General features: G+C 39.4%; 1 protein-coding gene across 1 annotated transcript; it reads left to right on the forward strand.

Moving 5' to 3' along the window:
- The first annotated feature begins 5,467 nt into the window (after window positions 1-5,467).
- LOC306852417 (heparan sulfate glucosamine 3-O-sulfotransferase 3B1-like) lies at window positions 5,468-27,568 on the forward strand. Its single transcript, XM_079389206.1, has 2 exons — window positions 5,468-6,307; window positions 24,728-27,568. Exons 1-2 carry the CDS (start codon window positions 5,736-5,738, stop codon window positions 25,344-25,346), a joined length of 1,191 nt encoding a protein of 396 aa, XP_079245332.1. The 5' UTR covers window positions 5,468-5,735; the 3' UTR covers window positions 25,347-27,568.

Genomic DNA, 27,568 nt, shown 5'->3' on the forward strand with positions numbered 1-27,568 from the left:
ATGTATATATATATATATATATATGTATATATATACAGTGGGTACGGAAAGTATTCAGACCCCCTTACATTTTTCACTCTTTGTTATATTGCACCCATTTGCTAAAATCATTTAAGTTCATTTTTTTTCCTCATTAATGTACACACAGCACCCCATATTGACAGAAAAACACAGAATTGTTGACATTTTTGCAGATTTATTAAAAAAGAAAATCTGAAATATCACATGGTCCTAAGTATTCAGACCCTTTGCTCAGTATTTAGTAGAAGCACCCTTTTGATCTAATACAGCCATGAGTCTTTTTGGGAAAGATGCAACAAGTTTTTCACACCTGGATTTGGGGATCCTCTGCCATTCCTCCTTGCAGATCCTCTCCAGTTCTGTCAGGTTGGATGGTAAACGTTGGTGGACAGCCATTTTTAGGTCTCTCCAGAGATGCTCAATTGGGTTTAAGTCAGGGCTCTGGCTGGGCCATTCAAGAACAGTCACGGAGTTGTTGTGAAGCCACTCCTTCGTTATTTTAGCTGTGTGCTTAGGGTCATTGTCTTGTTGGAAGGTAAACCTTCGGCCCAGTCTGAGGTCCTGAGCACTCTGGAGAAGGTTTTCGTCCAGGATATCCCTGTACTTGGCCGCATTCATCTTTCCCTCGATTGCAACCAGTCGTCCTGTCCCTGCAGCTGAAAAACACCCCCACAGCATGATGCTGCCACCACCATGCTTCACTGTTGGGACTGTATTGGACAGGTGATGAGCAGTGCCTGGTTTTCTCCACACATACCGCTTAGAATTAAGGCCAAAAAGTTCTATCTTGGTCTCATCAGACCAGAGAATCTTCAGGTGTTTATTAGCAAACTCCATGCGGGCTTTCATGTGTCTTGCACTGAGGAGAGGCTTCCGTCGGGCCACTCTGCCATAAAGCCCCGACTGGTGGAGGGCTGCAGTGATGGTTGACTTTCTACAACTTTCTCCCATCTCCCGACTGCATCTCTGGAGGTCAGTGATCTTTGGGTTCTTCTTTACCTCTCTCTTCTCCCCCGATAGCTCAGTTTGGCCGGACGGCCAGCTCTAAGAAGGGTTCTGGTCGTCCCAAGCGTCATCCATTTAAGGATTATGGATGCCACTGTGCTCTTAGGAACCTTAAGTACAGCAGAATTTTTTTTGTAACCTTGGCCAGATCTGTGCCTGTGCCTGAATACTTAGGACCATGTGATATTTCAGTTTTTCTTTTTTAATAAATCTGCAAAAATGTCAACAATTCTGTGTTTTTCTGTCAATATGGGGTGCTGTGTGTACATTAATGAGAAATTTAAGGGGGTCTGAATACTTTCCGTACCCACTGTATATATATATAATTTTGAAGGTATTATGCTTTATTATTTGTTTAAAAATACATAGAAAGTTTTTTTTTAAAGTTTAAAATAACAGCATTTACTTAAAATAAAAAGTATATAATCAGCACACATCCTTCCTGAATAAAAGTGTAAACCCATCTCTCTCTCACTCACTCGTGCAGGGTAGATCCATTACTGATTACAAATTACACGATGAAAATTGTAGTTAGTAACAATCTGGATTACACATATTAGATAATGTTATGTCTGACCACTTTTTAATACCTTTAGACCACTTTTGACATTTTAGATTACTTTTTTTTTAGATTACGTTTGAGCTCTTTTATCACTTAGACTTCAATGGCAGTATTAAAAAAAAAAAAAACATTCTGTACTAACATTAGGAAATGCATTAAACGTTACATTACAGCAGGCTTTCCAAAAATGTATATAAGTGCTAGGTTCGTTTAGAAATGAAAAAAATAAGAAAAAAACTAAAAAATGAACCAAATTATGAATAATTTACTGCCATTGTAAATAATGTGTAATCATGTAGTCCATAAAAATAAATATAATCTGATTATCAGCCTTTTAAAATGTAATGTACTCCAATTACAAGTACTTTACTTTTGGAATTTGATTATATAACCCAGATTACATGTAATACAAAATGTTATTTATTGTATAGAGTATGTGTATAATATTTTCCCTATCAATAATATTTGTGTTGTAAATTTGTGTGGCGGGTAGGTTACCATGCAGTGGTTGAGTTGCATCAGACAAGTAACCCACACTGCATCTGCAGACATGCAGGCCTGGAAATAATGTCTGGCTGCTCTGGACACATTTGGCTAAGATATCAGCTCATATAATCTCCTAAGTATCGACCTCTGCACCTGTCCGGCTACAACACTTGATACCACTCCACTGTTTCCTTCCCAGTTGTCCTCTATGGTTCCACTTCTCTCAGCACCTCCATTAGATGCCCACAAAAACTGTATGCTGAGCTTTAGGCAGGGCGAGGCATTCCTCCCCTCGTAAAGATCTGCTCTGGATGCAGCCAGTGCCTTTCACATCAGAGAGGCAGTGAAGGGATGGAGGGGGAGAAACAGAGAGCGAAACAGCTGCTCCCAACATGTCAATAGATTAAATAGCAGTTCCAGCCCTCCTGGGGTCCGTCGACTCTCCCACCATGATTTTACAGCTTCCGCTCTATAGGGTTTTCATGGTGGACACCCTGTGTGGGACGAAGCGCACAGACCTTCCACTACACAAGCACTGGATGGGACGTCCTGCACTCTTTTATAGAGTATCGCTATGGTCGTATGCATCAGTTTACAAGTGCTGCATGTGGAAATTGCTTGCTTTTCCCGTTTAAGTGACTTTTTCCCTCCTTTATCAGGTCAGGCTTGACGAATGCATCATAAATGGAGTAATCCTCTTCTCAGGAAAAATATTGTTCGACTCTGAGTGTCACGGAGCAAGTTTCTCACAGTGCATTCATTCATTATGAGCTGTGAACCCTGAGGAGGTGAGCACATTTCCCATAATGATCTTTGGCTCTCTGTGGTTTTTCTCATCCAGCTTGGATTCTCATTACAGCTTTAACAGCCTCCCAGACCTTCATTTGTTACAACAGCAACAGGTGGATTTCTCCTCTCTTTTCATTTACAGGCAACAAAATGCTTTGAAATCTTACACTGAAATACAGGATGATTTCATTTTTGCTTGTTAAAGCAAATGTTTACTTGGTTTAGTTTATAAACGAAACCGATTACAGTTAAGAATAAATCTTCCTGAACTCTTAACGCTAAGTGACAGCTAAACAGTATTTTTCTAAAATGCTCTTTAACTGCTGTTTAAGCATGTTAGGCAGGATGACAAACAATTTTGGCAGACGTCGGGCAGCAGTGCATCAAGTATTCCTGGCACGGAGTGTGTAAGGAAAACAGTATAGCAAAAGGCTTTTGAAACTGATTTATACCTACTCGCCACTTGCTTGAAATCAGTCATGGGGTGGACGAATGTTTCTTGGGCAGAGTATTCCCTAAACTTCTTTAAACTCGCAGATATATTTGCCATAGGGGAGTAACTCATTTTTGAACCCGCACAGTGACATCAATCTCAGAAATGTGGTCTAGTTCATACGTTATAGTGGTGAAAGGCGACAGAAGAGTCTAAGGTCTGTGCCAGAGTCAATAATGATGTAAAAATAATACATTGTAACAAAAAGTTCTGTACTCTTTTTGAAAATGTTGCTTTTCTTTCATCATTCAGTATGCTTTGGAGGGAACTTAGACATTTTGTGATTTGTTTCATTTGATATACATGTATGCACATTTAGGCAGAAACCTTTACCCAGCGACTTATAATACGTTCAGGGTAGGCATTTTGTAATGACCTTGGTGATTCAAGCAGCATGCTCTACTGTACATGAATTTTAGGACACATACAAAATCTGTTTTTCTGTTTAGTATTTTGTTGGCACTTACATTCATGGTAAATCACTATTCAGAAAAGATCCAGATATTATTTCTTTTTTTCTGACCCTCTTCTTTTCCCTAAGAACATATTGACAATTGTATATTTCTTTACTACTTCTAAATGAATTATTGTCCACCCAGGCCCTAGATCTTGCCTGATTCAAAAATATGTTTCAAAGTCATATTGACTCAGTTTGCAGAAGTGTGTAGATTATAAAGTTACTTACACTTTTCAGAAACTTTAATGAAGAACGCTATAATTGTTATACTATTTAATGCTTACAATATTTGTTCCCTCTCTCTCTCTCTCTGTATATATAGTTTGTCAAGTGTAAAGTGCAGGCTTCCCGAAGTCATATAAAACCTGAAAATATCAGAACAATCTGTAATTTATAGGCCCGTATTTTTATAAGCTAATTATTAGTTTTTATTTATGCTCAAAATAATTAATCTGCTAGAAATTATATAAAATGTATTTTATCCATTAATCAAGAACAACGGAGAAGAAGTAATGCATTGGCCAGAGGGTGAGACAGCGGAAAGTGCTGCGTTTAGTCCAACATCTTCACTTTTCTTCTTCACTTTTTATGCAGATTATTAAATAATAATCTGCATGTTTATAATAGCGAGCTGAAGCGCCGCTTCTTTTGTTTTTCAAAACTGCACAAAAAGCATCAGACTGAAAATATCTACTGCAGCTGCACAACTTTCAGAATTAAATGCGGTGTTAAACTTTATTTTATTGAACCTCTTAAATCAATATTTACAAAAAAAGACCATGTAAATAACCTACATAATAAATTGGATAAATAATATGACGATAAAATAATTGGATAGTTTAATAAGGTTGTATTCCGTTTATGATTTAAAATTTTCATAAAAACTTGATGGATCGAGAGATTGAGAAACTATTTCATATTGACTTTAAAACTATTTTGAGACTTTTTATTTGAAAAAAATATCTGGTAATTTATCGTGTTGACTTTTTTTTAACTTTCATTAGTTGACTTTATGCAGATGAAGATGTATCGTGATTTTTAAACTTCTGACAGATTAATGCGATTAAATATAGGCTAGCAGATTTTCTTATTGTATTGTAGCCTACGTTTGTGCAAGTCGTCCCCTGATTCTTCAGCTATTTCAGACTTCTCTAAATGAAAATAGAACTTAAAAAAATAAACTATAATTATCAACATTGTTCATTTTGCGTTTGCTTAATCCAGAAGAATAATTACTATTTAAAACTGATTTAGTTTAGACTATTGAAATTTAAGTATGCAAGAAGTAAATGCGCCTCTATACAAATATGCTAAGATTTAGATATAGGCTACTAGGCTTATAGTTTGTAGGAGAACTTCCCAAATCCTGATTCCTTTCTAAACCGTTCAACCGCGTAAAATTTGTAACACTTTGGAAACTACCAAAAAACTGGAATAAAAGGATTCCGGCCTAATGTTTCTCTGTCCAATAAGAGCGTTTAATCGGCTCTGCGACCAAGTGTCTTGTCTAAAATCCCCGCCTATATTGCTCTCTGATTGGCAGGCGTGTTTGATCAGCCCCGCCTTTATTCAAATGCACGCTCAGCGGTTGGCTGGCCCTGCTGTCAATCACACGCATCAGCGCTTTATAAGGTCTGCTCTCTCAGAAGCGCTTAGACACTCGAGGATGCGGCCGGGAGCAGCTTCTGTGGTGCACCGGTCGGTCTCGATAGTTTTCTCGTTTCCTCCCGCAGATATGAGCGAGAATATCTGACTAAACTCGCATTCCTAAATGTCCCGTTCACTTTGTTTCACGTCTGAGGATTTTATTGTGGACTCCAATGGCTTTTAAAGACTCCTGAGGAGGGATTCGACCTGGACAGAACTATACGTACCTGTCAATATGTCCAGCTGGAGTGTGATGGTCTGCATGCACAGGGCTTATGGAATATAGCCTGTTCTGTCACCATTTGTACGCACTCTCTGTCAGTCCCGTGAAGAAGAAACTCGGGCTCCTCTTCATCATGCTGCTCCTCTGGGTCTATATGCTGTACTCCTGCGTGGGCTACTGTGCCACTATGCCACCAAGTTTAGTTGTGGACAATAGTAATAACAACCGAGCGAAGGAGACGGATTTCCTCGGTAAATATGCCGAGGCAGAGAGTGGCCGGCCGGACCTGATGATGTCCAAGCTCCTGTCCAGACCGCAGAGCTCGTGGACGGACGTAGAGTCAGATTACGACGAGCCCGCGGTCAGGAGAGCTCCCAGAGACTTCTCTAAAGATGAAGCGGACCGAGCTGAGGAGTGGGACGACGGCAGGAGAGTTTCTTCGCTGTCAAGTTTCTCCAACGGCTCGGGCAGTAAGAAGATGCCTCAGGCGATCATCATCGGCGTGAAAAAAGGGGGGACGCGCGCGTTGCTGGAGTTTCTGCGCGTGCATCCAGATATCCGCGCGGTCGGAGCCGAGCCTCACTTCTTCGACCGTAACTATGACAACGGACTGGACTGGTACAGGTAAGAATATTAATAATAAATACTCCAACTCTCCAGTCGCTTATATTGTGCTAAAGCGAAGTAGATCATAATAAATACACTTCCAAAATAGCTTTTGGTATTTTTTATTAATATGTATTATTTGATTAATTTTAATTTAATGTTTTGTTTGTTTGATCCTCAGAAGGTGTGTGTGTGTGTGTGTTAATGTATTGGCATTTTCATTTCAATCAGATTTGAGCTGTAAATTTAATCCCGACTAAACTTTTTTACTTGAGTTTAATTGCCACATTTACGTAGTAATTTAATAACTTCGTTGTCCTTTTACGACCACCTATAGTTTAATTAGACTAAAGAAAATTATAAAAAAAAAACAAAGTTGTAAGATCGTAAATTTAAACTTTAATTGAACGAATGCAACTTGTTTAATATTTCTATAAAATAGGAAATACGCCTACGATATATTCAAAATGAGAGAAAACGGAGAATATAAAGTAGCTACGGCTTTTGAATTCATATAGCAAGGCAACTCTTTTTTAATTCATAATTTATCTGAGCTTTAATAGGCTTGTTGACTGCTGAGTAGGCTATTTCTTATTAATAAGCAACGTGAACCAAATTAACACTATTTTATAGGCACCTTTTTTTTCAAGAGCGAACTTTTGTCTTCCTTCACGCATTGGCCTTTTTTGTTATAGCTGTCATTCATTATGTCATTTTACCCTTTGGCTCGATCTCAAACCTTTCTAGGCAATCAAATGTAATTATTATGATGTAAATGGCATGTTTTGTATGGTTGCAGTAGCGCGCGGTAGTTTTCAGATTCCAGTTTAAACATTTCATTTGGTTCCGCTCTTCCTGCTGCTGTGGATCTATTAGACTCGGGGCTGACATGCTGAACACGGTCCTTCAAATATGCATTAATTCAGACGGATATTATTCAAATAAACACAATAGGTCGGTAATAATCTTTTTGTGTGTGTGATTGTAATATATCTAGAGAGGTGACGCATGGTCTCTGTTGGACACACTGATCATTGCAGGTTAACGGACCTCTGCTTTTGCCATCACTCTTATAACTTTTTTTTTTTGTCCTTTCTAGCCCAAGACCTCAGTTTTACTCTACATTTTTGTTTAAATATACGAATGCAACCTGGTTGGAGCAAATGGACTGTAAACCTTTAAAACTGGAAAGTTCAGTCGGCTGATGCCTAACTAAATCAAAAATATGTAGGTACTTTGCATTGACCTTTGACCAAAGAAAAGGTAGAAATGACAGAAATAATTAACTGTCTATTTATAAAGTTGGATGACAATGATGAGAGCATTTCAATAGTGTGACTGACCTTAATTGTCGGTGCGCAAGTGTTTAAGTGCATGTCTGAATCAAGAGAAATACCTAAATGGAAAATAAAAATCCTACATGAAAGTAATTTGACATAATGGGACCAATAAAATTAGTAGCTTGTGAATTGCACTAGACTTGTTTATAATGTCTTGACTGTAGCTCAGCGCAGCTGTGTTTTTTCTTTTTGTGTAGTTTTTACAACCCGTTAAATTTCATGTTAAACTTTTCGGCTTGTATTTGAAATTCTATTTATAGTTACTCGTAGCTGTTTCTTTTGAGCGTGTTTTGGACATTACTAATTAGTCTGTTTCATTTTATCTACTAAGGTGCCAGAACACAGTATGAGAGCTCATAAATTCATTAGCCTGCACTTGCTGTAAGACATTTGTTTCAAATCAACTTTAATTGTAGATTTAGGATTTTTTAGTTGGGCTACTTAGGCCTGTATTTGAGTTATTTAAATGTGATGACATTTTGATTAACTATTTGTTAACATTATTAATGTTTTACTGTAAAATGTAATGAAATAAATGTATAGCTTGTATAAAATGAAGCTGAAGAGAGAAAGGGGGATTTATTGCCCCCGAGTCTGTCTCTGCTTACCCCAGACACAGAGCGGAAAGAAACACTCAATAAGTTGATAAAACAGTACTGGACTGCACGCCTGTCTCTCTAAACGGATTTGCAAAGGTTTCAGGGGGTGAAAGCCCAGTGCTTTTAAATATATGCGACGTTTCAGGGCCCCTATAACAAAAAACAGGACGGGTGAAAGAATGGGCGTTGTAGTGAATGCTCAGTAGTCCATCTTAGATGGAAAGGGAATTATATTCATGCATGTTGAGAGGAAAATATATTTATTTGATTAATTATTTAAATGCCAGGGCCTCACTTCAGTCTAATGCAAATTTGGGCTGATCCAGAAAAATCAGTCAAGATTGTCCCAAAATTGTTCAGATTCTTACATGTCATTCATTTGCTAAATTGAATTAATTGATCGCATGGATTATGCTATCTTTTAAAACACGTATAAAGAGAAAATAAAGTTGTCAGAAGTGTTGATTGTAACTTATTTATATTACATTTGTACCATAAAGTGAGTTGAAACAAATTATTTTTGCCAAAAGATCACCAGGGGAGGGTTTTTTTTTTTTTTATTGACTCTTTCTTTTCTTTCTGGAAAAAGTGAAGTTGTCTCGTCAGTGGATATGGGATGTGAAACCAGGGTTTTCCTCTAAAATGCTTTTTTTATTCTATTTTTTCCTTCTAATTAAAACAAAATGTTCCAAGCAGATCCTTTACCGAGTTACATAGTTGATTGAAAGTAACTCTGTCGATTAAGCAACTGATAAATTACATGTAAAAATCCAGAAGATGAAAACACTGGGCGTTGAAGGGTATAATGCTTGTTTTCCACTCTTATGAGAAAGTTTTCTGTCTCAAGTTTTACAGGATTCACATGCCATTGCAGCTGGTTTGAGTTGGACATTCGATGCCACAGCGAAATTCTATATCTGGCCACCGCTGTTTGGGTTGAAGATATGGGGCACAAACAAATGCAGACTTGTTTTTTTTTTTTCTACTTTTTTTTTTCTCTTTTCCGTCTCCGTCTCTGTGTGACCTGGTCTAAAACGGTATTGGAGAGTGTGTGCAGACAGACGGAGCGCTTGAGGTGAACTCTCTGTGCTGACATGACCGTTTGGTCCCTTTTCTTGTCTTTTTAAAGAAGTGAAATGGCCAAAGTATTCATTTTTTTAAATTGTCCCTCTCACAGGACTGAACAGGACTCTAAATATGAGTTTTAAGAGTGTCCTATATTCAGCAAAGTGTTTTGTTGTTTAATGGAAAAGAGTTCACAGTGCAGAAACCATGCATGTCATTTTTAATAAGGTGTTTTACTGTGGATGTGTTAACTCTGTTTATCAGAATGTTGTGATTGACCTTATTAGACCTTTCTGTGCTACAGAGATCTAGAGAAAGAGACATGGCAGATGAGCTTTTGTTCCTCAGTACTGGTTAGACCTGTTCAGGCTGTTTTAGATACTGTAAGTCTGGTGTACAATTCATAGACATTCAAACATTATCTGCAGGCACTTCACATTTTGTTATGATCTTCTCCCAAGAATTTCTGGTCAATGTAAAGTTTATAACAACTGCCAGTTTATTTGTAAGAGCTATACAGTGAGTAGCTTAAGTCGTAGTGGATTGCATTGTTGAGTAATAACTTTGGTAATTCTCCTTTCGCAGTTTTCAGTTTCAACTACTTTTCTGATTTGTGAGACCTTGCAAAATCTCTGCTGGTTCTGCTGCTTTGTTGCGGACACTCTGATGATTTAATAAGCAGTTGAGTTGGCTTCTCAAAAATCCCACCCACCCAGACAGACAGGGTCCCAACTGGAACGGAAAACGTTGTGGAGGCCCTGGTGCTGTGTTTGACTTAATATTACATCATTTTCAAATCTACCAGAGCAGTTTTTTAGTCGTCGACTCCTTGTAGGTAGTCAACCATACAGTAAATAGACATTCAACTGGTAACGTCTAATCTGTGTATCTTTTTCCAGCGAGTGTTTGAAAGTCAGGTATCTAGTAGCACAATACAGTTCTTTAGTGTGCAATCCTCGAGTCCATCCTGAGATTAAGGGTGTGTTTTCTGAATAGCAGCCATTAAACAACACGGTCCGTAACTGCAGGCCAACAAAAGGACAAGTGGAGTATTGTTCCGTATGAGGGAAATGCTCTGCAAAATCCCGTTCCGCTATCGGAACAGGGAGGGAACGCTCTTGGAAGCATGTCACTTGAAAGTTCTGAAGTGCTTGGAGGGCTGCGACCCCCTGCCACCTTGTCCAGATGAGCACTTCCATCCATGGAATGGCTAGTTCTGGATGGATGCCTCTGCTTTTGTACCCACACTCCATGGGGTGTTCACGCTACCGTGTAGGTGACTCATACGGACGCTGTGGCCAGTGACCCCCTCCTTCCTGCTTGTACAAAGCAGGGGCCACCTTGTCTAAGTGGTACTGGGTGAGATCAAACTGAAGTTTGGCTGTGCCTATGGGGTGTTTTGGTAAACAGTGAGTTGTAGTGACTGCAACGGTTGGGTACTCATAGATTTTGAAATATAGTTATAAATATTACAGGGAAGCTACTAATTTGGTACATTACAAAAATATCAATTTGAAAATGAACATCAGAGCATATTATATTGCTTTATTATTTTTAGTATATTTTATTTAAATATTTAATCAAACAATAACTGATTCTGTGACTGCTCTGATGGATTCAGGGCATTCAGTGAAGGATTCATCAGTCAGTTCTCTACAATGGTTGCTCTGTATGAAGAGTCATTTGTTTGTGAATCAGAATACACTGTTCATTTTTTTTTTTAAATGTTATTTCATGCAGCCCATGGGAAAAATGCCCTCTCTAGAAAAACTGTATTTCTTGCCACACTGACGTAAATTACAAGATTATTCTAAGGACTTAGGAATCAACATAAAAAATTAAGCTTGTGTTTATTACTACTTTGTTGCAGTGTAAGTGTGCGGTATGATGGTTGGTGACTTTTGTAGAAGAAACGTACACCCCCGCACTCACACAGATAAGCACAAAGTAATGACTCAAGCCAGCTTAGACTCTGTGGAACTACATGTATTGATTAGTTTACGCTGTGGCGGGCACTGTGTGGTGTTGGGTTAAAGGTCTTTGTGGCTCAGGTTATCTGTGAATCAGTTGAGCAACGTTGCCTCTGTAAAGACCATCTGCACTGCAGGTGAGACCCGATCAAACCCTCATCCTGCCTGAACACACTCAATTAAATATTAGACTCCAAAACTGATGGGAATTAAATGCAAATATGTTGTGTGCGTGTGTGTATATAATATATAATAATATATTTTTTTATTGAATAATTTATTAATATTGGTTCATTAATTTATTTACGTTCTTTGCCTGCAGTCACTTTGGTAATTACAGTAATTTGAATCTATAAACTGATCAGGATTAAGGAGCAGAATCCATTAAAGCGGTTCGGTCTCATAGTATAATAGACTTCCTCCACTCAGCTGGATCTGAACCTTGACCGGTCATCCATTCAGCAGTCTGCAGGTTGACATCCTCTATTGAGAGCCTGAGCAGAGCTGACTGAGGACATTCAAAGGACTGCCTCCAAATGATGCTTTAGTGTAGGCAAAACTGCTCAGCATCCTTTAGACCAAAGGATTATTCTGCTTTTGTGTTCAACCTCAGCTCCGTTTCTGCTTTCTCCTCTCGGGGAACTCTTCTGAGAAGTTAAACACTTTTTTTGATTTTGCTGTTTCTGTCCATCTTACCTTCTCTTCCATCTCCTCTTTGTGTTTCTGCTAAACCTCACATTTTGACTCAAATATGATGTGTAATTGTAGAAGAACATACATAAAGACCTTCTCGTACGTGTCTTCTCTCCTTAAATCTTATATTAGAGTTGGGTCCCACATTGAGCTAGGTCCCCCGTCAGAGGCGGGGCTGTCGTAGGCCTCATTGCCCACATAAGGCCACCCCCAACCGGGCACATTGGTCAGGGAGAGAAAGTGGGCCCCTACTTGAGCTGGCATGGCTTTACCAGTGGGGTAGACCAAGCAGGGAGGGTCTTAGTCTAGAGAAAGGGGCTTTCATTCGCCAAATTACCATCGGCTAATTGTGAAAGGGATGGCCTGGGGAGAGGCGGACAGTAGAGGCCCACTGTGGTGGTCTGCCATTGAAAAACTACAGTCTCCTCCAGAGAAAAGCAAAATAACATGGCCGCCCTCAGCAGGAACCTGCTGGAGGATAAAATAAAGGCAGACAGGAATTTGATGTCAAACGCTCATGTTTCTATCCCTCCTACTGGAATAGTGTCTCTCATACACGCATTCAAACATCCAACATATGCATCCAATGACAAATAGGAGATGAAGGATTGTTTATAACTGATCATTCAACTTTTGTCTTCCTAGTATTGGGAAATCCTTTACTTATACTCATTCTGGTTGATTGGACAGTTTAAAACAAGAGAAATATGGAAGGCAAAACCCTTCCCCTTCCACCTTTTATTTGATTTCAGTGGCCTGTTGTGTACGGACCCTCCCTCTGAGCTTGCAGTGAATTGGGCTCTTTTCAAACGAGGCGATAATTTGGATGGCGGATGTCAGAATAATGCTCTCTTTCTTCAAGTAAATGCTCATTCATTGTAGCTAAATAAACAGCATTTACAGGAGCCTGGGGGATTCAGCACGCGGTCCGGTAATTGTTGGCCCATGTCTCCTACCAGGTCTGTCTCCTCCCAAGTGTGTGATCATCAGAGCTCATTTTCTGAAAGTTTGACGCCCTAAGGAGGTTTATTAGCAGAAGCAGTGAAAAGTGAGAAGAAACTTCAAGTGATGCTATATAACCGCTGACTGCAGATGATTTTTTTAGAGGCACAATGTTTGTGTGTGTGTGTGTGTGTGTGTGTGTGTCTGTCTATCTATGAAGAAAGTGAAAAGCAGAGGATCAGGGAGAAGTAAAGACCCCCTGAGGTTTCCATTAACCTCAGCGAGAAAAGAGCAGATAATTAAAGGAACACACACACACTCTGCTGATGTGCCCAGAGGAGCACAGCATGAACTGAGCTCCAGGGCAACACAAATAGTGTCTCTCTGTAGTAGGGGTGGGCGATATGGCAAAAATTATCATATCACAATTTTTTTTGATTTCATGATTTTATCACGATTCTTTGTCATGTTGGTTTTACTATTTTATCTGAGCAGTACAGCCAAACTAATTTCCCTATTATAAAGACAAATCCTTTCAAGGTAACACAATATATAAAAGAATGGTGGATATTTAGGCCAAAGTAGGCGAAGATTAAAATCTTTGTCATTATTTTATATTTGTTATTAAAAAATAAGAACAAAGATACACATTACAAATACACATAATATACAAATAAAATAAACAGTGCTTTATTTTCAGGTACAATATTTAGGTAGGCATATTTAGCAGGAGCTTTCAAGAAATTGAATGAACAAATATAACAAAACTCAATATAGATTGATTCCTATTAAAGCAACTGTATTTTATTTTTAGAGATTAATTTTTTTCTCTTTGTTTTGTTGTTTTAACATTAAAGAATACAAATTCTGTCATCTGTCTGTCGATTCTGTCATAGTGTTTTATATTTATGCCATCATTTACTCTCTCAAAAGTAAGGTTTTAAACCTGAATGAGTTTCTTTCTTCTGCTGAACATAAATGTAATTTCGAAGAACGTGGAAAACCAAACAGTTGCTGGTCCACAGTGACTTCCATAGTATTATTTTTTTTCCTACTATCAAAGTCAATGTGGACCAGCAACTGTTTGGTTACCCACGTTCTTCAAAATATCATCTTTTGTGTTCAGCACATGAAAGAAATTAATACAGGTTTGGGAAAATGTGAGTGAGTAAATAATGACAAATTATATTTTTGGGTGAACTATCCCTTTAATGATAGTCGGCTGCATGTTTAGTACTGTCCCTTGAAGAGCTGCACGCATCTAGGCATCCGTTTCTCTCAGCTGTTTACTTTCATTTTAGACATAACCAACTGAGTCTATATGTAAACCTTGTGTGTTTTGACAGTATTAGCTCAAAAGATAACTTAGTTGAGTAATCAGGAGCTGTTAGACTGGCGTTTTAGTGTGCTTCAGGTGTACAGGCTCAGAAAAAAGCGCAAGTCAGACCAGCGCGCGAATGAAAAGCTTAACCGGCAAGGCTTTAAAACACACGCAAATTATGCACTTTTGTGATTGCGAATAGGTGCAGCGTCCAGTTAACACTGATGTGAATCCATGTCACGCTGTACAGTATACTAGAGACGGCAGCGCCAGAAATGTAACTGATAGAATGTGCGCTGTAGCACGATACTACGATATTTCTAGAAAAGCAGATCGTGGAGACATTTTTATAGTCCACGATCAAAAATTGTCATATCGCACACCCCTACTCTGTAGCCCAGGAACGGTCACCACTTTTGTCCTCACACTTTCTCTTTTTAGCTTTTTGCATTGTTTTCTTTCACTCTTGCTCATCTAGGAAAAGAACCAGCTATTAGAAAATAACTAAAAACATATGACAAGTCTGTATGTCATCTTTTTTTTATAGTGAGAATTTTACTTTTCTACATTGTCAGTAATGAACAGATTTACTCAGTTACTTTCTACTTCATAGAGTCTCTGGGTATATTATGTTACATTGCATTTAATGATGCACAATAAATAGATATCATATTTTTTTATCTGCCACTATTTTTAATATATCAGTTATGCATGCTAATTTTCCCTATTTTTAAGTTTAGATTACTTCATCAAAGTTAATCTTTAAAAATGCTTTTGACATACATTGAATAACACATTTAATACACTTAAATCTTTTGCAAATTTTAAAATATATTATAATGCCTCTTTTTAGTTTTAGAATGCAATTTTAAAATGGCCCTTTTTTAGTTATTAGTCATAACATGAAAACAAGTACAATTATACATATCAGTCATAATTTAAATATCAGTGCATCCTTAATTGCATGAATACTCAGTAGTACTGTATGCTTTTACATCAGCAACCAATAGGAATATCATTAGCTGAAGTCATATCAGGATCAGCATTGAAAAGTCTTGAAAACAAACCAAGTTATTAGTTGACTGCTTTTTCTTGGTTTCATAGCCCATTTCTCAAATGTCTCTTCAAATCTGCATTATGTGGTGGAATGGCTTGTCCTCTTGGCACCAAGACTTCAGATCTTGTTTCTTGTGAGACCGTAAGGCCTTCTGGAACACGGACAGCAGAGAGAAAGTAAAGCACAAACATTTGTCATCATACTCGCAATACATCAATATGCCTGCTGAAATAGCAACCACAGAAATCAAATTACACCTGTGACATCCACACTCGGCTGATTGCTTTCAGCAGAAGCATTTGACAGTGATCTCTTTGTGTTTCGCGCCAGTTATATTGTCTTCAACTGGCACTGAGATATCAAAGTGGACAGTAGCTAGGCTGTCGGCCAAAAAAACGTTTGTGGAGTTGCCTTAGGAGAGCTCTGTATGCTTTTGTTAGTCTTCGTGTCTTATACGTGCAGTTTAATTGTCATCTCTGGAGCTATCACCACATAATTTAGCTAATAATGGGTTAGCAAAGAAGAATACTAGTCTGGAGGAATTTGTAAACCATTAACCCACAGCGTCAAAGTAATGCAGCTGTGCTGTAAGCCTCTGATGTAACCGGTTGACAGACTTAGAGGAAATTCCCAGCTCTTTAAAGCTCACCTGCCTTCAAAAGCTCCTCAGCTGGAGCAGATCGTGTGCCAAGCAAAACAGGATGTAAAAGGTGCATGCATGTGTCTTGTGTTTGAGTGTGATGGCTTTGAAAAGTGAAAAATTGAATTGGATTGAAATCTCCTTGCCAATTTTACAACAATCTAGTGAGGTATTCTACTGTCTGATGAGATGATCTTTTTGACGAGCCAGCAGAACATTTTTACTTCCCAGCATCAATCATATTGAGTCACTGAAAAATTTAAATTTGTGTACATCAGTTGTATGTATATATAAAAAAATACAAGGCAACCTTTAGACTCGAGGAAAATCTGCACACTGTTTGGCTTTGTAGCTTTGCTAATAGCCTTAGTAAACAAGTTAAAACCTCATCAAGTCTAGTTACACTAAACACCGCTAACAGTCTAGAGACTCGTTGTGTCACTCAGTGGGAATGTAAATGAAGTGTGGGACTGAGTCTGTTAACACCCTCTACAAACACCCAAAGTAAACAAGTTTATCACTGCGGATTAGCAAGAGCAAGATAAACACTGGGGTACTGGCTTGATCACTGCTAATAACTCAAGTAGATTCAATGGAAAGGCTATTGTTTGAGGAATTACTGCGAGTGAACATGGGGGAGTCAATGCTGAATATCGGATACGTAATTATATGCATTGGGCGATTTGTTATAATGAAGTCTATTTTTTTAAATGGAGTTGCATTCAACAAACTAATTTTTATTTTATTTTATTTAGCCTACCTTTTCTGGATTTCCATTTACCACCTAAACATTTGGAAATACCCCGGATAAAACTGAATTTTGGTTACTATCAGCATAAATAATTTCTTGTTGCTAATAAAGTAGCTTGCGATTGTCAATGACAAGCAATAATGATTTTAAATGCCTACTGGATTAAATATGACCCGGATTTATTCTTTAAGCATTTTTGGGTCAACACATTTTTATAGCTAACATCAAAACATAGTTTTAGTATTTTTGTTCTAGTATGTTCTAAATTTATACTTAATAAAATATTTTGTTTTATCAATGCAGTCATTTATGTACAAAATAATGATTTATGCTGATTTTGTCCAAAACCTCACTTTTTACAGGGCATTATATGCTTTTTTAGGTATGACCCTAATATCACAGACACCTCTCCAATAAAGTCAAAGTTGCCAGTCCTACAAACAGCTCTTCAGTACATGCTACAGCACTGTAAAATGCATGCCTGAGTGAGAGAAAAGTGCACTTTATTACCCTGTCTCATCCCTCCATCTTTTATTCAGAGCTGATGGCAGCCTCTTCTTGCGCAGCCTTGTCGCTAACACACAGTAATTCCACTCAGCTGGCACGACCGTAGGGCCGTAACTCAATGTGCACTTCGGAGAGCAGTAGTGTTGTTTTTGGCAGCCTGTTTTAATTTTAGTTTTAGTCTAGTCTTTGTGTGAAGCTGTCATTTTAGTTTTTATTAGTTTTAGTCACGTTCATACTCTTTTTAGTCTAGTCTAATTTTAGTCGACGAAAACTGATGACATTTAGTCTAGTTTTCGTCAATGAAAATTGTATTTTAGTCTCTTTTTAGTAATACAATTCTATTTAACCCAGTCAATATAGTATAAGTACCTAGTAGTATAGACGAAACCAAAATTTTCTTTTAGCCAAACCCATTTCAAAAAAGGTTATCTTATTATATTATTGTTACCTTTATAGACTCAAGAATACATCCATTCCAGACACGGAAGACGCTCTGATTTGAATTTACAACATTTATTTTACCAACCAAATATGTTACAAGTACACACACGTCTCCCAAAGACGAACCCCGGCTGGCTGGCCATCGGTCCCTTTCTCTGTGTCAGACTTAACTTTGTTGTCGTCTTCTAAATAATGGCGTGAGTGGGGCTTGAGGAAGTGACGTCGCCTGCGTCTGCGCAGTGTGACCTGCAGTGAGACAGGAAACAGAAATACTGCAAAATAATAATAATAACGTGACTAAACGAGATGAAATAACGTTATAACATTTAGTTTCATCTTGTTTTAGTCAACGGAAATGAAGAGACATTTTAGCATAGTTTTTATTTTGTAAACCACATTTAGTCTCGTTTTTATTCGTCAACAATATTGCATTATACATTTAATTATCGTCATCGTCACATGACCAGCATTTACGTTGCGTCTCGTTTTCGTCACGTGATAAAGGTTCGTTGACGACGATATTTAGTCATAATTTTTGTTGCCGAAAGCAACATTAGACAGCAGAAAACACACCCCACTCTTGTTTTAAAGAGATTTTGGTAGGTGTTGAATGGCAGCAAATAAAGCTGAAACAGAGACTGGGCAGATTACAACGTTCAGAGCCCGAGGTCTCTGTGATTTATGCGTGTTCTGCCCTTCTCAGAGGCTGCTGTGGTTTCGAATGAGTTTGAGAGTGAGAGAGAGAAAGCAAAGAAGAAAGAAAATGGGGCTGAAATTGTGGTTGGCACAAGTCAAGCCTAGACCTCAGTATGATTGCTTAGTAGATACCCTCTCTCACGATACTCACTTTATGTCCAATGTCTTTATATATACAGCACTACAGGGAGACCTAAATATATTTTTCTGCCCTTGACACCCTAAAGCAGACCAGTCTTCATCCCAAAACCAAAGCCCCCTGCTCTGAGAGGGAAAATATGCAGATTAAACAACTCAAAGTCTGGCTGCTAGCTCAGCCATAAGAATTTAATGAGAAACTAGATCAGCATTAAGGTATAACCCTCTTTAGAGACGACTCTAAAGTGTGTGTCTATTCTCGGAGAAAGGCAGGTCAGAAGTGTCTGCAATCCTCCCCGTTCTTTCATTATTTATCCATCAAAGCAGTCGCTCCACGTGAGAGAGGCTTTCTCCATCCGTCGGATGCAGATCCAGTGACGAGATCCATCAGCGAGAATGTCAGAAACTGAAGCTTAGACACACCAACACCTTAGACGGGCCCGACGGAGACGGCCATTTACACCTCTTTATGTTCACGTCAGGGTTACATGGCAAAGATCAGAGGCTGAGGAGAAACCCGAAGAAGAACTAGACGTGGAACGAGAAAGGTTAGGCGAGGATAAGGTAAAATATAGCCATTAGAAGTTGGGATATTCATAAAACACTCATGCAAGTGCTATCTACAGTCTTGGCTTCAGCTTTGCAGGTTAAGAGATCTCTGGCAATTCTCACTCAGGAAACCAACCGTCAGGAGGCTCTAAGTGGCTGCGTACCTCTCAAAATACAGCGGTAACTTAAAGCTGCTGCGCACATGCTCATCCTGGCTCTGTCACTCGCTATTTTTCTTTCTTTTCTCCCCTCGCCACCCCATTACCATTCTCCTGGTGCTTGTGCTATAAAATCCAGCTTTGCTCCATAGATTTACGGCTGCAGTTTTGCTCTGCGGTTAAATATAATGTCAAGGCTCCAGACTCCGCGGGGTGTATTTCAAAACTACAGCCTCGCTCAGGTCTCTATGACGACAAAGAGCAGAAAATATTGTCTGTATGGAGCGGCCTGGGAGGTGCCTGGATTTACCAGATGTAGCCACACGGCCTCCGTCAAAGACAATCTATATTTCCCGGCAGGCTTTCCAGACACGGTAAAGAAGTGGTCACTTGAAGTCAACCTTCAAACTAGAACTTTAAGAAGGTCAAAAACACAATTTAGTCATAAAATGATTCAGCCCAGAGAGAGACAGTCACTTATCAGCTCACTCTCACCCGTTCATGAAGTGGCAGCGGGCTTTCTCCTGAACAAGCCCTCTGTTTCTTTTCTAGTATTAGCCATTGTCTGTTCATGCATGAATGTCACGTCTGTTTTTTCCATCCTCCACTTCTGATAGTCTAAAGTGCTAGGGGTAAGAGTGGCAGCCTTTGGTATGGTGAAGTGTCACTCAAACGCTCTGATCCACATGACACGGTAGTCTGGGGTTAGAACACTGTAATCAGTAATAGAGGCTAAAGTGTGTGAACCACTAGTTGCAGACGCAGAGAACTTTCTTTTTTTTATTTACTCACCCATATGAGGTTTCAGATCTTTTGACCACAAATTCAAACGTGTTATTTTTATTCTGTATATTGGATATTGTATTATCATATGATATTATTACATATACTGAACGTCATATATAGCTTTTTGAGTGAACTAACCCTTAATGATTATGACACACTTTCACTCTCACGCACAGGCAAACTCAGACTACCATTTTGGCACAAGGACTGCCATTTCACATCACTGTAACTGCTTTGCGGCTCTGTTCTTTATCTTTCTAGCGTGCCAAGCCCAAGCAGCTGAGCTGTTAAACTCATTGGCAATTAATTTAAGTTTATTTGACTGCTGAGACTTTATTGCACTGCAGCTTACTCAAACAGCTCTTCAACTTGCCGCTACTGCAGCAGCGGTGAGTTCTTATGCATAGGAGATGTCTATCAAAGACACACACACAGGTGTTCCAAAGCTGTGTCTGTTTTGACTTGCTCTTCAGAACCAAAGTGCAGGTACATCTGTGTTTCTCTGATCCCTCCAAGATTTTAAAGCGGTAGATATAAAACATGATTCTTGTTCCAATCGGTTTGCGTACACAATAGTAAAAACGCACAGCAAATGAACAAAAACGCTGGCCTGAATATAGCCATAACAATGCTAGAGTTGAAAGACAGATATACTATAATCCTTGTCACTTGAAAGCAGTGAGATCATTGATAAAGCAATCTTGGGGGCTTTTTGGGGGGCTACTGTGTCTATCTTAAGCAAAACAGGCTCTTCTTAACAAACCAAATATGACAGAAGACAAAAACATTGTTATAAAAACTCCCTTCTGTGTCTTTTGTTCTCTCTTGTGCTTTCGTCTGTCATTTTCTCCCTTTGTTGATTTATCTCTACTGCGTAGAAAGCCTTTCATCATGCCCCTCAGGGTCATTCTGATCTTACATTGGAGTAAAAAAGCAAACTTTCTGATGTTCTCTACAGCTTAAACAAGAAGCACTAAACGCACATCCAAAGTTGATCCAGAACAGCTATGACTATTAGGTCATGGGCAGAATTGTACTAGGAATGAATTACGACAGAAAACCCGAGGCGGGGGCAATCTTTGACCTTGCCTCATCATTTGAGAGGAGTGACCCTTTTTATCAGTAGAATAATTTTGAGCACTCATATCCACTTTCTAATCCCCATTTTAATAATTAATACGCAGCATATCTTTACCTGCTCCAGGCAGCGTGCACCCGTGTGCCGGCGAGGCACTTGAGGCACACGTTCGGCTCAAGAGTTCTCCACAGCCTCCTCTTGCCCAGCCCTGAGAGAGCTGGAGAAGTGCTTTCCACTCATCCTTCAATGGTCACCCTCCCCCTTTCCTCTCTGGCCTCTCCACGGCCCTTGCTCTTTCAGATCATTGAAGGACAATGCTCGGTTTTCAAAGAAAAGAGGACCCTGGTGTCAAAGCTTTGCCTGTTTGCTGCCGGAATGTCTAAAAAGAAGCACCTCATAAATCAAAACAGGCAAGAAAAGCTATTGTTCTTCCGAGAGCTTGCCTACTTGTCTTACTCAACCCCTTTCCTCCCTCCTTCCCTTTTCTTTTGCCCTCTGCCAAAGTAAAAGAAGTGAGGTGAGAGGATCGTTGGAGGCTTTTAAGTTTTTTTGTGTGTCTTGTAACTTTTTCTTCTCCCGCTTTTCTTGGTCGAAACCCAAGTTTGTTTCCACCTCCCTCCCCCTGCCCCCAATAGCATTGTAGCGTGGTAGTTTTGTCACTTTGCGTCATCAGCAAGGTTCACATCAGCAAGCATGTAAGTCTATCTATCTATCTATCGATCTATCGTTCTTTCATTCTATCTATCATTCTTTCGTTCTATCTATCATTCTATTATTCCTTGTATCCATTCATCTCCTTCTTTTTATTAGCAATTTTAATCCTTTATATACAGGGATGTATACGTGTGTGTGTGTGTTTTGTTATTGCGGTGTGTGTAGGTTGGGGTTTCTTTACTCCCAGCACAGTAGGTGTGGGTGGTTCATTTAACAGTAAAAGCCTGCATTATCTCTTCACCTCATTAGCACCACACATGCACACATACAGCTGGTTTGCTCCTATTGTGCAATAATTAGTAAATAAACTTTTTTTCTCTAAAACCACACACTAAGAGGCTAATTATTAGTAAGCCAACACATCTCTATTTCTTCCAGACTAGAGATAAACAGTTAAACCGGGCAGATGAGGGTGTGAGAGTGCGTCACTGCATAAAAAGGCACTAACAAAATTTGTTTTCATTTCACAGAGATTAATGAGGTCTTTTTTCCCCTTGTGTTGTTTCCCTCAAACTCTCACTCCAGTGTTCTGACAGAGCAGTAATCAAACTGATATTATCATAATTGGATCTGTGGCCAGCTCTTTAGAGAAGCCATGTAACCACACAAATCTGCCAGCAGTTTTCCATCAAATAAATCAACACGTTACCTCCTGCAGCCTTAGGCTGTTCTTGCTTTCTGAATCCAGTGCTGCCTGATTTTCAGTTGCAAAATGGGGATTTTTTTCACACATAGTTTCAGCTGTGTGATCTTGAGAAATCCTTTAGCACAGAGAGTTAGTGCTTTGCAGTTGCTGTACAGCAAAAAAAAAACAACAGAATGCAGCAAAAATCTAGGTCTACAGCAGCACCTGGTATATAGTTTTGAAATTTATGTCCGCATTGAAACACTCTCCGTGGGTTTTGTTTATGATAACACGTCTCTGCTCTGGTGCTGAGGGGCTCTCACCTCTAACTAGTGAAAAAATAGTCAGGCTTTTACTGAAGACTGTTTGGAGAGATAGAATAAACTGTGATCCACTCAAGTGTGTGTGATATCCTTCAACAAATTGTTTGCAGACTCTTGAATTGCTCGTAGCCTCGTTTCCGCAGGGTGTAAATATGCAAAAGCAGGATTACACCAGACGCTGACAGCGCACTTCACAATGTGGCAGTAAATTAGCCCTGGTGCTAACAACAAGGCTCGATACTCCAGAGACAACAGTCCAACAAGAGCTTTATCTGTTTGCACACTGATACCCCAAGGAGGCTCATTCTGGGTCTGTTGACGTCTAAGCGTAGCTGAAATTCACACTTTCTTATCTCCATCCCTTAAATTTGGTGTTCTGTTTTTTTTCTTTGGTTGATTTCTCATTACATATATTCTGTGCCTTGAAATTTTCAATCAGCAGAAGTTAAACTTTCTTCAGATGTGTTTCCACACTTTTTAACACGTCAAAGTTTCTGAGTGTGTGCCAATGAAATAGGATCCATACACCCATGTGTCCATCAAAGTCCTCAGTTATCACCTCTTCCACTATAATCCACTCTTCCTGATTGGACGGGGTTGTGAAACATAAGCCTGTTTGGCGTTAAGATGCATGTTCACTTTTCATTTAAAAAATGTCCCTTGATTGTGGTCCTGCACGTACCCTATCCATTTCACCCTGTAACTGCCTTAAAAGCAGATCGCTGTCTTTAAACAAGGCTGAACAACTTTCATGTGGAATGCACATATGTTTTGAAGGCCTTTGCTAAGTGTGGTCATTTGTGTCGGCCTCTTTAAAGTGAAAGTGAAGCAGTCAGTTAAGTTTGCATTATTTAGTAAAGTGATTTCCAATTTGATAAAAATATATATACATATATAACATACATGATTATTGTAACCATTTTAAAGAAAAAAGGTTTTGTTATAGCTTTTGGAGCAAGGGCGCCGCCATCTTGCAGTACCACAGCGTGTGACGTCACGGGGTTGGTTCGCTCCGATGGCCAGTTAGTAATATAAGCATTTCTTTACATTTTTAACACACAAATTTTATTTTAACACACAAACAATTTGGTTTTCACCATCATTTGGATGAATATTCAACATCTGTCTATATGATAAGTTTTGATCGTGATATCCCAAACATTGTTTTCATAATTTGGCGCAACTTGATGTAAACAAACAATGCTTCATACAGTATGTTCACCTGTGAATACAATTAGCTTTCCTGCTGTTAACAGGCCGTAGTGTTTAATCACCTCTCTGAACAATCGGGGCAGAGCTGCTTCCTCAAAGTTTATCATTCTCACGTGTTTTAAGCCTTGTCAGTTTAAATATTAAAGTGTTTTAAGCCATTCAAGCATGAGACAGCACAAAATAGATTTCAATGCGTTACTTACACGTTGTGATAGACATTTTCTGAAAGAGATCTAAATGCGGTACTCGCGCATTGTGATAAATCATTTCTGTTCACGCCGGTGGCGCCGCACACACACAAAAAGCCACAGCTCGGCTGGGACAGCACGTGAATACCAAATTGAGCTTTCTTTCGCGCCTTCATCAGCAAATGCACACAAAAGCAAATCAGAATGACAGTCTTGAAGAGTATTCACGTAAACGAGTACTGTTTCCGATCCGTACTTTACCCCAAACCAGCAGGTTCACGACTTCTCCAACCCCTACTGCTCGGTCCCATCGCCGTATCGAATCAAATGCATAGGCAATTGCACTTGTTATGGACTCGACAGTGCTTTCAAGGTCATTGTCCTCCATTTAAAAACAAGCGTGTGTTCAAATGGAAAAGAAATGCTTATATTACTATACTGGCCACTTTATGCATCTGTGACGTATGAATTCATGTTTTGTTTAGCAACCGATACTAATCCCATTTGACCCAGAATCATGGCCTTGAATCGGCTCATTGATTGAGGTGCGCCACATGCTCCATCTGTTTGATTGCGTTATGCAAAGTTTTGTTTTCATTAGACCTCCATCTTAACCCCCTTTCCTTTCTCTCTCTTTCTCCATAGGGACCTAATGCCTAAAACCCTGGAGGGCCAGATCACCATGGAGAAAACCCCAAGCTACTTTGTGACCCGCGAGGCTCCGGCCCGAATCTACGCCATGTCCCGCGACACCAAGCTGATTGTGGTGGTCCGGGACCCCGTCACTCGAGCCATCTCTGACTACACGCAGACACTGTCCAAGAAGCCTGACATTCCTACTTTTGAGAGCCTGACGTTCAAAAACAGGACTACAGGGTTGATCGACACTTCGTGGAGCGCCATTCAGATCGGCATCTACGCCAAACACCTGGACAACTGGCTGCAGTACTTCCCCATGAGCCAGATCCTGTTCGTGAGCGGAGAGCGGCTGATCAGCGACCCGGCCGGAGAGCTGGGCCGCGTGCAGGACTTCTTGGGGCTCAAGAGGATCATCACAGACAAACACTTCTACTTCAACCAGACCAAGGGCTTCCCTTGTCTCAAAAAGGCAGAGGGCAGCAGCAAACCCCATTGCCTGGGTAAAACCAAAGGGCGGACCCATCCAAACATTGACCCTGAGGTCGTGCAGAGACTTAGAGACTTCTACAGGCCTTTCAACATGAAGTTCTACCAGATGACTGGGCATAACTTTGGTTGGGATTAACCGTGAATGGAGGACTCGTTGTTTTCTTTCTTTTTCTGTGTATTTGAAATGGCAAAAAGACATTGAGATGATTGCTATATATATGTAAAATGTACAGAAATCTATTTTATAATAATTTATTTTTAATTTCTAAGCAATTAATTCACTAAGCTGCCTAACCATACTGTACATAACGTCCGGCCCTATTCTAGTCTCACCACCGACATTCCGCGTTTTTGATTTGCTGTGCATTTTTCCATTCACAATGAATTTAATGGTGCTTCCGAATTCGAAAATGGTTTTACAAACAAAAACAGTTTGTTACGGGTATTGTGCATTTACAAACCAACAGCGACTTCTTCAGTTCTGCTTGTCTAGTGATGTGTATCTTTGCGAATGGACTATATTTCACTCTCTGACCGCATTTCGTGTTCACTACACTCCATATTGGCCTGAGTAATATTGGCCTGATAAGCAAGAGAGCTGATCCGATGCGTCCCTTTACTCAATAACATGACGATCAATAGCCCTAATTGCTACTTACAGTGTCACTCATGTTTAAAGTCGACCGCTGGCCTTTCCTGTAATGAATGACCAATCCGTCGATGGCTAAATCGTATCTCGGACAACAGCAAGGCGGCATGTCGACATTATGCTAATCGTGTAACATATCTGAACTGATCGATTAGCTTTTCTCCTGCCTCAGAAACGGCCTGCTGTCCTGTCTGAAAGGTTCAAAGGTCAAGATAGCATTGAAAGGAACTGGATTTGTTTAAAAAGCAAGAGCCAAATGATGACATATAAGCCTCATAGATGGAAGGCCCCTATCTTTACGAAGAAGCTTTACTCATAAAACCCCTAACATGAAGAGTAGCGTTTCTCCTTCATCCCATCAAAACACGTTTTCCGCCACATCTCAGCTCTCCTCTTCTTCCCAAATTTTAACAAGCTTGCATTGAGATGCCTCATTGTTCATCTTTTTCTCATGCAAGCCTTCATGTGCTTTTGTTTGTCTTTCTACTTGAAAGCGCGGAGAAACAGTCGGTCGCTCTTTATCTGTGAAATTCATCCCGTAACCGCTGAGATGGCGGCTGTCTCGAAGGTAAGATGAATGACTGGGCTTCGTGCAGCTCTGGTTACTGTTCACTCGGAGCACCTGATTCAGGATCAGCTCACAAGGTGTACGGTTTGAAGGGTGCATGGAGCCAACATGTCACTTTTTACGCCAACGTCTGAGATGTTGAAGGGGTGAGGTCACAGGGAGGTTTTAAGGCAGAATATAGCATTACGAATGTACTGAAACTTCGCCTTTTTTACCCCTATTTAATATACTGGAAAATTAAATGCAGAGGGACATGTTTGTCTAATTGTTTGTTTTTGGGTGAATGCATAAAAAAAAAAAAAAATGAAAGCGTTCTGTATCAGCTCACTGATTTTTGTTTTGTTTTACAACATGCTGTGCCTCGAACCAGTCCTGTGCTATGCTAAGCTAAGCCAACTTCCTTTCATTTAGAGAGGAGATTGTAATATTTATCAGCTGTGAGGACACAACCATAAGATTCTTGTTGGCCTTCGAGTCTGAATTAAGGGAAATTTCCCAGGGCATTTTTCCTACTTTATTCAATTCATCAAGTAATCAAATGTTCTGAGGAGGCAAAAGAGAAACAATGTGAACTGTAATCAAATCATCAAAGCTTGTTTCTTGCATTCACATTGCATTTTAAAGCAAATCAGTTGGATGATGGCAGTGAAATAGGGTCAAGCAAATTGTCATCAAATGCTTGCCCATAGGGCCTCCTGTGATTTTTACCAGTGCAATTGAGTTTTTGGTTCAGAAACAACTGTCCCAGGATGTCAAAGAGAGTTTGTCCCTCACTGATTACATGTGAACTGCATATGAATTCTGATCTGTCAAAAGTTGGTATGAGCAAAGTTTTCTATCTTTGCTCGTGGTCAGGCAGTGTGTGCTGATGCATCTGTTTAATGGTTGAGTTTTATTCAACCTCAGAGATATCCAGATGTTAGAAATGTTTGTCTTACTCTGAGTATAACACAAATACATAGACTAGAAATGATCTTTATGTACGAATGATGAGGAAGACATGTAAACCAAGTATTTTGTGGTATCAAAAATTAATTTTACACCATGAAAGTGAAAAATGGAACAGATGTTTCTAGATAATTAAATACTGAACATTCATACTTTTGCTTTGTATGAAGAATAAAATAAAATATATATTTTA

This window comes from Barbus barbus (genome assembly GCF_936440315.1).
Source record: "Barbus barbus genome assembly, chromosome: 32".
Taxonomy (NCBI): Eukaryota; Metazoa; Chordata; class Actinopteri; order Cypriniformes; family Cyprinidae; genus Barbus; species Barbus barbus.